Source organism: Bombus impatiens, unplaced genomic scaffold (assembly GCF_000188095.3).
Source record: "Bombus impatiens unplaced genomic scaffold, BIMP_2.2 scf_1100, whole genome shotgun sequence".
Lineage (NCBI taxonomy): Eukaryota > Metazoa > Arthropoda > Insecta > Hymenoptera > Apidae > Bombus > Bombus impatiens.
In genome coordinates, this window is record NT_177519.1 from 2,942 (window position 1) to 17,436 (window position 14,495).

General features: G+C 28.5%; 3 protein-coding genes across 10 annotated transcripts in view; 1 reads left to right on the plus strand and 2 right to left on the minus strand.

The window, feature by feature from the left end:
* Positions 1-354: 354 nt before the first annotated feature.
* On the minus strand, positions 355-3,907 carry LOC100746073. The gene is made up of 6 exons (XM_012391668.3): positions 3,672-3,907; positions 2,576-3,394; positions 2,152-2,515; positions 1,767-2,070; positions 1,373-1,673; positions 355-1,258 (listed from the first exon to the last, which is right to left on the minus strand). Exons 1-5 carry the CDS (start codon positions 3,797-3,799, stop codon positions 1,582-1,584), a joined length of 1,707 nt encoding a protein of 568 aa, XP_012247091.1. The 5' UTR covers positions 3,800-3,907; the 3' UTR covers positions 355-1,258; positions 1,373-1,581.
* Positions 3,908-4,148: 241 nt separating this feature from the next.
* Positions 4,149-14,495, minus strand: part of LOC100745953 (DNA mismatch repair protein Msh2) — a 13,673-nt gene continuing 3,326 nt past the window's right edge. For 2 of the 6 annotated variants that reach the window (XM_003493447.4, XM_033323687.1), the window contains exons 4-16: positions 8,794-8,917; positions 8,398-8,654; positions 7,625-7,792; positions 7,333-7,521; positions 6,877-7,271; positions 6,485-6,696; positions 6,086-6,403; positions 5,717-5,938; positions 5,413-5,645; positions 5,248-5,339; positions 4,946-5,168; positions 4,776-4,868; positions 4,544-4,699 (exon numbers count right to left, since the gene is read on the minus strand). In XM_003493447.4, the coding sequence (XP_003493495.1) occupies positions 4,544-4,699; positions 4,776-4,868; positions 4,946-5,168; positions 5,248-5,339; positions 5,413-5,645; positions 5,717-5,938; positions 6,086-6,403; positions 6,485-6,696; positions 6,877-7,271; positions 7,333-7,521; positions 7,625-7,792; positions 8,398-8,654; positions 8,794-8,917 (2,682 nt within the window). Of the gene's footprint in view, positions 4,700-4,775; positions 4,869-4,945; positions 5,169-5,247; positions 5,340-5,412; positions 5,646-5,716; positions 5,939-6,085; positions 6,404-6,484; positions 6,697-6,876; positions 7,272-7,332; positions 7,522-7,624; positions 7,793-8,397; positions 8,655-8,793; positions 8,918-14,495 lie in introns of those variants that run through there. The other 4 variants (XM_024371124.2, XM_012391662.3, XM_033323688.1 and 1 more) reach the window with 4 other exon arrangements.
* The window catches only part of LOC117152325, a 6,683-nt gene continuing 2,624 nt past the window's right edge, over positions 10,437-14,495 (plus strand). The window contains exons 1-2 of one of the 3 annotated variants that reach the window (XM_033323685.1): positions 10,437-10,680; positions 10,869-13,905. In XM_033323685.1, coding sequence (XP_033179576.1) covers positions 10,885-13,905 — 3,021 coding nt within the window. In that variant the 5' untranslated portion in view covers positions 10,437-10,680; positions 10,869-10,884. Of the gene's footprint in view, positions 10,681-10,868; positions 14,421-14,495 lie in introns of those variants that run through there. The other 2 variants (XM_033323684.1, XM_033323686.1) reach the window with 2 other exon arrangements.

A 14,495-nucleotide genomic window follows, 5' to 3' on the forward strand; every position in this document is an offset into this window, starting at 1 on the left:
AAATTAGTATTAAAATGTCGTATAACTTCTTAAATATTATATAAGTTTTTACTTACAGCTTAACAATTAATAGAATTATCTAATTAATTAATAGAATTAATAGAATAATTTAATGTACATTTCAAAAACAACAATTGCATATTAAATTGTTCACAAAATCATATGTATAATTGAAGAAAATTATGGTAACAATAATCGTATACTGCATAATATTAATATTTAAAGATTCATGGTTCTAAAATCTCATTATAAATTCTTTTTTTTAATAGTATCTACTATCTTGGAAGAGAAGTCTAAATAGTTTAATTATATTCAAAGTGACTAGAAATGTTGCTATTTTTTTTTTGGGGGGGGGGCTATTAATAGATATTTCTTATTTTGGCAAGAATGATGTATTGTAAATTTGGGAAATCATGAACAAGTTTTTAAAAATTTATAATACTTATTTTTAAATAATACTTTCTAAAATTATTTACCTGTACATTAAGCAATGAAACATATATATATATGTATGTATGTATGTATGTACAAAACAAATTATTGTTTGGGCTATATACATAAAAATCATTTTATAAGGGATAGGAGAAGATACAATTTTGGGAATATCGACCATAAATGGCAGTTCGCCATGAGTATGGAATGATTAATTCTCAATGCTAATGGGAGTGAGTTACCAGGAAAACCTGATGTGCAATAAAAGTATTAAAATTTAATGTAAAATAAAGGATGTAGAATATATATTACAATATAAATGTTCTCCAATTTAGTACCTCATTTACTGATCATTTCTCTAAAGTTTATAAAAGCGATCAATAATGTAACGTTATATTGTTGAAAACTTAGGATGGACGGAATCCATATTATTGGATTTAGGTGCTATTCAATAAGAGTAGAAAATCCAGATATTGATTAAGTTCTACAATGTAGAAACAATTTTATTTAACTTACTACGATTTGAATTAAGAAATCTTAGCTACATTATGAGATCAGTTGAGGATTTAATTACTAGTGACGTTTTAGAATGTCAAGAAAACGTAAAAGAGAATTTGGAAGTGACGTGATTTGATACATGATATCGAATGGATTTAAAATGTTGTTAAACTGATAGAGATCAATGATAATGTGGTGACAAAAAGTGCTTAATGGGTATAACATTGCAAGATAGGTGCGGAAACGTGTGTCTATCCCAGTATTCATTGGATACATATTAGTAGAGCTTACACCTTCCGTTTCCTTGTAAGATGGGCCCCAGAAGTATCTACAACATAGCATGTATGTTACTAATATGATTTTGAGCCTTCCAAAACATTGAATAAATGTATGAAATCTCTTATATAAGGAAATATCTTCGAAAACAATCGCTAATACCAACCAATATCTATTTTTGTCCAAGCACTTTATCTTGGAATGCTCCTCCAATTATCTACGATTATATTTTGCATCTAATTTAAAGGCAATTCATGAGAAGATTTTCTTCATGACAGTTTTTCCTTTACTTTTTCAACAGTTTTACACATGCAAAGATTTGCATTTATATAATAAGTGAGGTATTGACATTGTAAAAAATCACTTATTACGGATTTACTGCTCTAACGATTCACACCCAAATAAAACATATTCTTCTCTTGACAACCAAAATGGATTACCTTCTATATATTCTGGTGGTGTCTTGTCTAAAATAGTGATTACAGTAAATGAATTATATACATGCACATATTGTTTTAGACAAATAAATGTCTTTTACATAAAGATTATTATATATTTACCAGGATGTACAGCTAAAGGCACGTATGTGGAACCCATTGCAACATTCCAACTATGAGTACCAGGACAACTTCTTACTTCTAATATCTTGCTGTGCTCTGGTAATAATTCTCGTAAATCTTTAGTCAATCTTAGCCCAAAACCTGAAAGGTGTGTATTGCCTCCAGTGAGCAAAATGTGTGAGAGACAATCATGCAATATTTCTTCCGATAAACCAGACGTTACATCTTTTATCACTTGTGGTAAACCAAGGTCGATATACATCATTTCGGGAGCAATATATAATTCTGAACCCAAGGAAACTCTCTAAAAAATGTAAATAATTATTATAACAATAAACATTGTAAAGGACTTTAACTGTATGAATACATGTGTAAATTCACTAACCAAAAATTGCTTATTATCAGTATAACTTCGAACTCTAACTTTAATACATTCTTCATTTTTTTGTCCTACTCTTCTCTCTTCATTTTTGATATTGTAACTTAATCTACACCTTTCTTTAATAGGTAATGTATCCAGATATGATATAGGAATATGATAACATCCTTTTAGATACCAATGCATAGCTTGTTTTAGATGGTATGCTACATGCCAACCACCAACAGGTAATAATCTCCAACGTTGTGGTATAACACGTCCACCAATTACAACAGCTACCGTTGTACTTAAAGCACCACTATCAACTACGACACAAGTTTCCACATCCAGCATTGCACATGCTGCTAAAGGTTTAGGAACCAGACATACTCTAGAAATTTATTTACTTTATAAAAGAATACCTTCTTACAATATAATTTTTCTATCTTACCTTGATACCTTGACTTCTTGGAACAAGTAATGCAACAATTGTTTTCTTAGCATTGGATGCATAGCTAATGGTTCACAGAACATGAGCACTGCATTGGGTTTCCTTAATGTTGAAGTTAATCTCATTTGATGAAACAAATGACCAACAAATGTTTTAAGAACAGGAAATGTTCCATCACTTAATAATGCTTCTGCTGGACTAACAAGATCAACATTTGGAATTCCAAGTACTTCAACGGTATCAGTGCAATATCCATTTATAAGTTTCTCATAAATTGGATTTGGCCTCGCATAACATGTTGGATCATTTTGATGAGTAATTAATCTCTTTTTTTCTCTATATAATTTAACAGAATTACAAAAAACACAAAATGGGCCACTAGGTCTAGGGATTTTAGCGGTTGCTAATTCAGATAATTTCAATAGTTTTAACTTTTTAGCTAGTGATTTGCCATCACATTTTGGACGTGTACTACTACTTGGGACATTTTGTGTTTGTTCCAAATATGTTTCATTATTATATTTAGGTACACCAAACATTGAAAAATGTCTTCTTAATTCAAAGTGTGGCTCAATAACCCATGTATACTTATTTCCAATTTCAATTACTACTTTTGCGCTAGAACCTTCAACGCAATTTCTTTGACATGTATAACCACTGCAGTGACGACATTTTGGGAAATGAACATTTTCTCCCAATGTAATTACCATATATAATCTATAGCACATTGCTTTAAAGCTGACACTAAGTAATTGTAAACACTTTATATCTGGAAATCTAAAATGTACTTTTGAAATCAATTGTAGCCACTTCATTTTCCTGGAAAGACATGAGTGAATTCTATAAATAGTTGATAGCAGTAGTTTTTTAAATATACATTCATTTTTAAAATTGTGTATATTTTAATAGAGTCAATAAATGGTAAATTCCTTTTATACAAAGAAATTTTATGTGATAATTATGAACTTTGCGGAAGTTTGTCATCTTATTTACAGTCTTACATTGCAAATTCATAATAGCACAAACTTTTATTTACTTTGCAAGTGAGTTATTGAACTTCAATGTATTTTTCACATAAACTTAATCTCAAACTTACCACAAGTAATCAGTATCTGAAGCTTTCCTTAAATATTTGCACGTATTACCGATAGCAATAATATCAGGTACATCACAATATAATAAGATTTTTACCCAAATTTCTTCAGGGAAGATCGAAGGATCCATAATTATTAATAAAAGTTATACAAAAGATATAATAATTAATAGTTACTAATACAAGATTGCAGACACTCCCCACAAACAGTGAATACGTGAGTCAAGTTCAAGGTTACAATGGTGAAAATAGCGAATCAATATGTTATCGACGGATGATACTTCAATAAGAATTACTACAATGATAATAATAAAACCAGCAATAAACATTACTTATTAAAGATGTTATCACAAATATTTACAAGGTAGCTTTCATATTTAATGAATTTTTAATCTCATGATCTATAAGTTTGCTGCTATTCGTTATCTTAGCATAGAAGAATGGAGTAGAATGAAAAGCAAGACTTTTAAAATGTCTGAATATACATGATACTCTGTTTATAACTTTATAATTATATAAAAATAACAATAGCTATATATAGGACATAAGGGTATTTTATTTCCAATCCCATATATAAAGTACTTCATCTGTGGTAAAGGTATCATATTTTTGAAGATAACTTGTATTGTGATTTTGTTAAATATCTGAGATCAGTGGTACAGCTATATTTATTCGAAAGATATTTTTATTATAAAAAACCTGTTATATATACATAGATATATATATAACAAGCATTATATATACAATAGTATCAAAAATTATGATTCAATACAGGATTTGTAAAACAACAGTGTACCTTTTTTATACCTAAATTAGTAATACTCATGTGATTAATACTGGATAGTACTTTTATAAAGTAATTGTTTTACATGAAGTTAAGAAGCTGATAGGAGTGTCTTTATATAGGGATTTTCGTGAGATAGAACTTCTCTTTTAAATGTTGAAATTTTATCTTCCAGTTCCGCATCAGATAATGATTTATCTAAATTCCTGCATTTACTAATAAATTCTGCAATAAGAACTTCAGCTTCCTGTAACATTATTAAAGATTAGATTATATCAGCAATATTTAAGATTTTTATATGTTTCTAACAAAAATATGATTACCTTTATAATATCTTTTTTTTTTTGTGGATTATCAGAACCTTCAAAAACTGAGTCTTGGTAATCTTCAAGCTCTGCTTGTTTACGCTTAGCAAACTAAATGAAATATTTGTTTTCTTATCATTAATATGGCAAAATTAAAATTTAGAAATATAAATCAAGACATGTTTTACCTCTATAACATCTTGTGGGAAATTAGCCATTTTAGCGACATGTATGCCAAAACTTTGATCACATATACCAGGTTTTACTTTATATAATAAAGTTAATTTATTATCGTCTACAAGGGCTGTAACGTGTTGATTTTTAACGGCAGATACTTCTTCTTCTAATTTAGTTATTTCATGAAAATGTGTCGCAAAAAGACAGTAGCATTTGATTTCTTTTGCTAAATATCTGCAAAAAATTTTATTGTTATAAATTATACAGAAAAATAAAAATTTGTGATAAAATCAGAAGATTGTTCATATATTACTCGGCGATTGACCATGCTATACCGCAACCTTCATAAGTAGAAGTTCCTCTGCCTAATTCGTCAATTAACACGAGGGAATTACAAGTTGCTGTCTATCGAAATCGTATAAAATATAAATGTATACATATTATTCAATATTTAATGCTATAAATATCATCAATTTACTTTTAATATAGCAGCAGTTTCTATCATTTCCATCATAAATGTAGAAAGCCCTTTTAATTGAGAATCATCAGCTCCTACACGGGCTAATATACAATCCAATAATGATATTCTTGCTTGATCGCAAGGAACAAAGCTTCCAATATGTGCCATTAAAGCACTGACACCAGCAGATCTTATATAGGTGCTTTTACCTCCCATATTTGGACCAGTTATGATGCGAAAATGACATTCGCCTATAATTTTAGAAATTATTATATGCTACATTTATCAAAATAATATATGAGACAATATTTTTAAAAATTACCTCTTTTAAAACTGATATCATTAGCTATAAAATCTACTCCTTCTTGAATTTCCAAACATGGATGTCGAACTTGAGTAAGATTAAACTCACCAGCTTCGGTAGGTAGCATTTCAGGACGTACATATGGTTTATTAGCACTTACAGCAACAGAAGCAAAAGCAGTAAGTACATCAAGAGATGCCAATACATTTCCAATAGCTTTTATTGTACTACTGTAACCGGCTGTCCAAGAGATAGTAATACAATGATATAAACGTGTATTTGTTTTATTGTCTAATTGCATTTTAGTTAATATATATATATATATATGTAATATATAATATATAAATATTATATATATATATATGTAATATATAATATATAAAATACCTGCAATTTCAATTATTTCTGTAACAACCTTTTTTTGTTCCACTGTATATTTATCTCTAGCAACAATGTATTCATCATTTAAATCATTTAATTTATTGCTTCGAAATCGTACACCGCTTTTATTAGAATCCAGAATAATATACTGTTTCTTATTTCTTAGTACTTTTTCTTCTTTCAATGTTACACGAAAATAATATCCAAGCTGTTGATTTGATTCTAGTTTTAGAGTTTTTCCAGCTTCGATTGAAAGATCATTAGCAACTTTACCCAATTGAGATTGTAATTTCGCTTCCACTTCATCCATAGTATTTTTTAATTCTAATATCAATATGTATAAATTTATACGTAAAAAACATATTTACATGTATAGCACAATGAAATGAAAGATTGTATAAGTACCTTTCAATTCATCATCAAATTCGGCTCGTACTAAGAAATCTCCTTTTTCGGCGGAATCTAAATCAATTGTTTGTTCAACCATTTGTTGAAATTTGTCCATGTCTGTAATAAGTTCACTCAAAGGATCACTGAACATTGTTTTTAAGGCTATTACGTTTATATTAGAAAGCTGTTCTAATAATCTAGGCAAATGTGATATACACATGTAAATCCTAAAATAAAACCAATATAAATATATATATATATATATATATTATATACTATATATATACTATATATATATATATACTAATATATATGTATATGTATATATATATATATATATATATGTATATATATATATATATACATATATATATAGTTATATTATATACTGTAAATACATTATTTACTTATAAAGGTCTTGTAAAGTTGATTTTTTTCTGGCCAATTTTTTTGCAAGCACTTGCAAATCCGGTATGCGTCTTAAATGATCTTCACTAAGATTAGTCCGTAATTCATTATCATTCACTAGTGTTTCAACAATATCATGTCTTTCTTTTATAAGACATAAATCTTTTAAAGGTTGTCTAATCCATTGTGCAAGCAATCTATGACCTTGTGATGTCCTACATTTATCCAAAATGCCCAAAATACTTGTAGGTGCGTTTCCATTTAAAATAGAGGAGGTATCAACGCGTGATTCGATATTAAGTGCTTTTATAGCAGCTGAATCTAGCTTTAAATAACGTGACTCCTTTATTTGGTCTATAGCAAATTGATTTAAATTTCCTTCATCTGATGTTAACTAGTAGAAAATTATCAAATTAAATTAAAATATTTTGTCTTTATTAATATAATATACTTACATCTAAATATTTAATAAGCGCAGAAGTAGCTGACATAGCAAAGCTTAAATTGATTTCAGGTAAAGACTGTACATTTTGTTGTTGACCTTTCTTGAATTTTATTAAAGTATTTAAATCTTGTATAACTGATTCACTAGAAAATTCACTTCTTTTTCTTGTAGTAACCATTACATTATTTCGTTCCATGACCTAAAAGATGGAAGAAAGGAAAAAAACAAATAAATGTTCCATTCATATCATTAAGATTTTTAGTTCAACTGTTTTATACGAAAGAGATGTCTTATCTGTTTACTTGTTTAAGAGTTTGGAATTCATAGCTGCCTTCACCTTGAATTAATAAACATTCTTTGGGAGCGAGTGTAACAACCATTGATTCCAAATTGGAAAATGATTCATTGTCTTGAAATTCACAAACAGAAAATGAAGTTGCTGTAGTATCTACACAGCTTAAGCCAACAATCTAAGAAAATGATAAAGTATATATATATATATACTATTGTATATATATATATATATATATATATATATATATATATATATATATATATATATATATATATATATATATATATATATATATATATATATATATATATATATATATATATATATATATATATATATATATATATATATATATATATATATATATATATATATATATATATATATATATATATATATATATATATATATATATATATATATATATATATATATATATATATATATATATATATATATATATATATATATATATATATATATATATATATATATATATATATATATATATATATATATATATATATATATATATATATATATATATATATATATATATATATATATATATATATATATATATATATATATATATATATATATATATATATATATATATATATATATATATATATATATATATATATATATATATATATATATATATATATATACAATATTATGATATAATATAATATAATATAACAATATATATAATAAAACTACTTATAAAAACTTTTCAACAAAAAGTTTATCGCATGGTTATTTACTACTACTCACTCTAGATTTTGCCTCCATTCCTAATTTCACTGCTATGACATGTACACTAACAGCAACATCGTTATTGCCAAACAGTGTATCTTCAAATTGTGTTAAATTTCCAGGAGAACCTTTATATTCTAATACCCAATTTTGATTTTTTGCTGATCCTTGATTAACATAAACTTCTACTCTGTATTGTTTTACTAACAGTAGATCACGTATAAAAGATTCAAAATGATTTTTGTTAAGAATAACACCCTCGGTTTTATATGGATCTGCATTGTACAGAAATTTTTTTAGATAAGTACATAATAAATTAGTAAAAGTATAGAATAAACAGAATAAAGGTTTCTTAATAATCCTTACTAGTAATACAGTTAAATAAATATTTTAAAGTTGAATTTCAGAACTTACCAGCTCCTATCATCTTACAAACTGACGTAGTTTTAAAAACTTCTTGTGCAGCAAATAAAGCATCATTACCATGTAATGTGTAATAATCTGATCTATTAAAAAATCGTATAGTGGTATTAAGTTTCTGAAATCAATCAGTATTTGATTACATACATATATTTTAAATTTAAAATCTGAGGATTAATAATATAATGGTATATAATATATTATAATGAGACTACCTATCCAGAATTATATCATATGATATTATCTTTAGATATATTCTTGACCTATTTTTATAACTTACTCATTTTCATGACTGATATTCCTAAAGTAACACAAATTTGTAAATATTATAATTCTGCAGAGACACAAAATTAAAAAATAAAGTTAATTTTTGGAAATTGTTAGACATATGAACGTTTAACATGAAAATTGTAATTATTACCAAATCATAATTATTACACTTGTTTTCAAGAAAATGAAGAATCTCATTACATATCTGTAGGTCAATGTCTATCTAGGGTCAAAATGTCATGAATTGATATTAATGTAATACGTATGAGTTCAAGGAAATCTGATATATTGTGGAAAAGATGTATCAATTTAACGTATTACATTAATATGACATCATTGAATAATTATATATACATTTAATTTTTTATTATCTTTAAAATATATTTAAAAGTTTTGAAACTATTAGTTTAATAAAATATTAATATAAAATTATATACTAATTTAATAACGAATAATATGAAAATAATATAGATATCACTAATAGTTCATACAGAAGATCAAAATATCATATACAAATATGTTAGTATAATATGAAATTTAAAAATAATTTGTGAATAGAAAAATTAAGAAAATTTGTTAATGGCATTATCTTGGAAGCATTATTTTTATTGTGATAAAAGATCAAAGTTCATGTTCCAGGAAGGTCAGTAATATATGGCGTATGTAAGTAGGCCATTAAAAACATTATGAACTATTTCAATTCCTTATATTATATTCCTTATATTGTTTAAGCAATATCTTGTTAAATACATTATTATATGAGTATAAGAAACTTTTATACTAAATATGTAGTATAAAATAAAGGGAATTGTATTTCTTTCAAATAATGCTACAACATATAAATACAATGAAAGATACACCTATCTTAGAATTAAAAATAGAACATTTGTCTCATTGATGTATCTCAGTAATCATTTTAATCTGTCTCCTTGAAGTTCTACCTATTATGAAATAGGAATAAATTACCATATTGCAACAAGGATGTTATACATTGAGGATGACATCATTGATGATACATCAAATCAAATTTGCAGCTGTTAGTGGAAACTATTTATGTAATTATTATCAGGAAATTAAAGAAATATATTTATATATCTATGAGAAACATAAGTAAATATAATGAAATAAAATATTATATATTTATAAAATTATTAATATAGCAACAGCTTCTTTTTCCTTTAATTACAATTCATGAAGTAGTTTATTATAAATTTTCATGAATATAATAAAGTATATAATACAAGCTTCTCAAAATTATTTCATATTAAATATTTGAATTAAAATACGTATGTATGGTATCTTGAATAAAAATTAAATGGATCTTTCTAGCTAATACAAAACATATATTAGAAACTGTTTGTCTGCTTTTCTCTTCTGTTACTGTGAATTATTAGTTGTGATAAGAATGTATGTACATAACTGGGATAAATGCACAGAAAATATTATCACCATGTAAGAATGAAAGAGAATGTTTTCAAAGAAGTGATGAAGAAGGGGGAGCTAACATAAATGGAATTGCTCCAACTTGCATATAGTACATATCAACATATACTGCCACTGAGATCATTTCAATCGTCAATTCTTAAGTGGATTTTGATCTTTCACCACATGGTAATTAAATTTATAATTTTAACTTAATAACAGATACAGAGTACTAATTTTATCGTACATATAATATTTCTTTAAGTGTTATTTTTGTTCCTTAACGAATAATATGTAAAATATATTTTATAATAATATAAAAATTTATTTACATGCGTTTTTCATAAAAAATAGCTAAAACAATTTTATATTTTCAGAGATCAAATTAGTAACATGGTGGCACAAAGTATTGTCATTTTATCTTTATTAATAACATACGCATTATCTGCACCAACTGGATGCATAGAATCTTGTATTTCTTATGTTAAACAATATCAAACACAAACTTCTGGTGGTTTGTCACAAACCGCGTCACATTTACAAGGCCTTGACTATTCAAAACCTGGCACATGGTCTGAACATAATGACTATGATATAGACAATGGACATGGAAAAGTGCATGAAGAACGTGGTCAATATGTCACAGGTCCCAAAACAGTAAGATATTATAGGAAAAATTCTTCTTCTTCTTACAGTACAGGATATCCTAATGGTGAAATATTATCAGATTTTGAATATCAGAATAATAGACATGGTATACATTTACCCAATACTCAAGAAGTTTTTAATTCTCACAACACTTACAACCAAATGGGTAATTCCGAATCAGTTGCACAACATAAGTATAATAAAATACAGAGTCAACAACACACTCGATCATCATACACTAAAGGTGAAAGACTTGAAGATCTTGGAGAATACAGTGGAAGATCACAAGTGATTCCGCAAAGTACATCTAACTTGCATACACAAATTTTACAAGAACCTTATCATTTTAATGGACAGCATGGAAATTGGAGTACAGTAGATTCTTATAAAACTGATGGAGGACGTGGCCATGTATTTGAAGAAGAAGGTCAATATGTATCAGGACCTCAAAAGGTTCGTTACTATAAAAGGAATTATACTTCTAGTTACAGTTCATCTGATGGAATTCCTATTCCTAAAATCACAAAAATTGGAATGCACGATATACACCAGAAACTAGAGAAAATCGAAAAAGAAATAGGGCAAGAATTCAAACATATTTCTACAGCAGAGGCTGTGGGATCCACCAACATTGGACAGGCACATATTAGTTCTCATGATTTGTCTATTGATAACATGCATAATATAAACAATAATAATTATAGAAGACAACATAACCACAGGAATAGTTTACCTACGACACATAATGAAGAACAGTATTCCTCAGACATTAGAAATGAACATTTACCTTATAGGAATCCTTACCAAAATACTTATGGTACAAACAGCTACAGTACATATGAAAGGCACGAAGAATATGCACAAAAACTTCAACCAACTAGTCAACTTATTAATCCAACATCAGGATATACTAGTGTACTCAATACTGGAAACAGTGGTTATAATAGGAATATATATAGTGGATCAACTTCACAACAGCAAACAGATAATTATCAGCAGGCAGAAATGTTAGATGCACATCAATCTAGACAAATCGCACAGACCCAAACGTTTCTTGACAATTTGAGAAACAATGCACAAAGTCAAAGTAGCGGGATCCAATCAGGCATGCAAGGTGTATCTCACTACAAAGAACATTGGAATGCTAGTCATACAAAAGAAGTATCCATACCACAGCATACCACAGACATTTCACATATGAACCAGCACAGTCTCCAATATAATAATAATCAGTATGACAACAGACATAATTTACATCAAGGAATACAACAACAAGATAGTTATTTACATCAATTTAAAGAAGGTGGCTTTACCCATGGTAAAAAGATGTTAGACAAATTAATATCTGGTGTAGATACTGTGGACTGTGATTATAATTCACAATATACACAAAGTACCTCTCAATATTCAAGAAAATATAAGCGTCATGCAAAGTATGGTAAACAAGATGAAGTGCAACAAACACAAAATAAATACATCAATGATGATCTTACTCAACAGACTTCTGGAAAACTTGAGTTTGGTCAGGATTCGCAACAATCTTATCAACCTTGGAAACCACAGGGTGCCGATCAACAATTAGAGGATTTTACACAGAAGACAGGGGAATCTGATGATCTCACTCAACAAACATCAGGAAAACTTGAGTTTGGTCAGGATTCGCAACAATCTTATCAACCTTGGAAACCACAGGGTGCCGATCAACAATTAGAGGATTTTACACAGAAGACAGGGGAATCTGATGATCTCACTCAACAGACTTCTGGAAAACTTGAGTTTGGTCAGGATTCGCAACAATCTTATCAACCTTGGAAACCACAGGGTGCCGATCAACAATTAGAGGATTTTACACAGAAGACAGGGGAATCTGATGATCTCACTCAACAGACTTCTGGAAAACTTGAGTTTGGTCAGGATTCGCAACAATCTTATCAACCTTGGAAACCACAGGGTGCCGATCAACAATTAGAGGATTTTACACAGAAGACAGGGGAATCTGATGATCTCACTCAACAGACTTCTGGAAAACTTGAGTTTGGTCAGGATTCGCAACAATCTTATCAACCGTGGAAACGATACAGTGTCAATCATCACACAGAAAATCTTACACAAAAAGCAGGAAGATCTGATGACTTTACTCAACAAACTTCTGGAAAACTTAAATTAGACCAGGAATCACAACAATCCCATAAACCTTGGAATCTACACAATACAATTCAACAATTAGAAGATCTTATTCAAAAAACAAAGGAATCTGATGACCTTACACAGCAAACTCCTGGAAATACAGAATTTGATCAAGAATTACAAAAATCAGATAAACCTTGGAATATATACAGTACAATCCAACAATTAGAGGACTTCATACAAAAAACTAGGGAATCTAATGACTTCACTCAACAAGCATTTGGAAATGTGGAATTTGACCAGGAAACACAAAAATCAGACAAATCATTGAATATATACAGTACAATCCACCAGTTAGAAGACCTTATACAAAAAACCACGGAATCTGATGATTTCACTCAACAAACATCTGGAAAACTTGAATTTAGTCAAGAATCACAACAGTCTCCAAAAACGTGGAACCTACATGATACTATTCAACAATTGGAAGACCTTATTCAAAAAACAAGGGAATCTAATGACCCTACCTTACAATCATCTGAAAAAGTCGAATTTGTCCAAAACTCACAGCAACCTCATGATTCTTGGAAACCACAGAGTGCAAGTCAACAATTAGAAGATTTTACACAGAAAACAGGGAAATTTGATGATTTTACTCAACAAACTTCTGGACAACTTGAGTTTGGACAGGATTCACAACAATCTTTTCAATCTTGGAAGCCAGAGAGCGCAAGTCAACAATTAGGAGATTTTGCGCAGAAAACAGGGGAATCTGATGATCTCATTCATCAAACCTCAGGAAAACTTGAGTTTGGTCAGGATTCTCAACAATATTTTCAACCTTGGAAGCCAGAGAGCGCAAGCCAACAATTAGGAGATCTTACACAGAAAAGAGGGGAATCTGATGATCTTATTCAACAATCATCTGGAAAAGTCGAATTTGGCCAAAACTCACAGCAATCTCATCAATCTCGGAAACCACAGGGTGCCGATCAACAATTAGGAGATTTTACACAGAAAACAGGAGAATCCGATGATTTTACTCAACAAATCTCTGGAAAACTTGAGTTTGGTCAGGATTCGCAACAATCTTATCAACCCTGGAAACCACAGGGTGCCGATCAACAATTAGGAGATTTTACACAGAAAGCAGGGGAATCCGATGATTTTACTCAACAAACCTCTGGAAAACTTGAGTTTGGTCAGGATTCGCAACAATCTTATCAACC

Bases quoted from the DNA above. Each gene is read 5' to 3' on its own strand.
- LOC100746073 (XM_012391668.3), bottom strand. From the start codon at position 3,799: ATGGATCCTTCGATCTTCCCTGAAGAAATTTGGGTAAAAATCTTATTA. The intron at 2,071-2,151 runs GTTAGTGAATTT...TACATTTTTTAG, and splicing joins CTGATAATAAGCAATTTTTG to AGAGTTTCCTTGGGTTCAGA. The intron at 1,674-1,766 runs GTAAATATATAA...TCACTATTTTAG, and splicing joins GCCTTTAGCTGTACATCCTG to ACAAGACACCACCAGAATAT.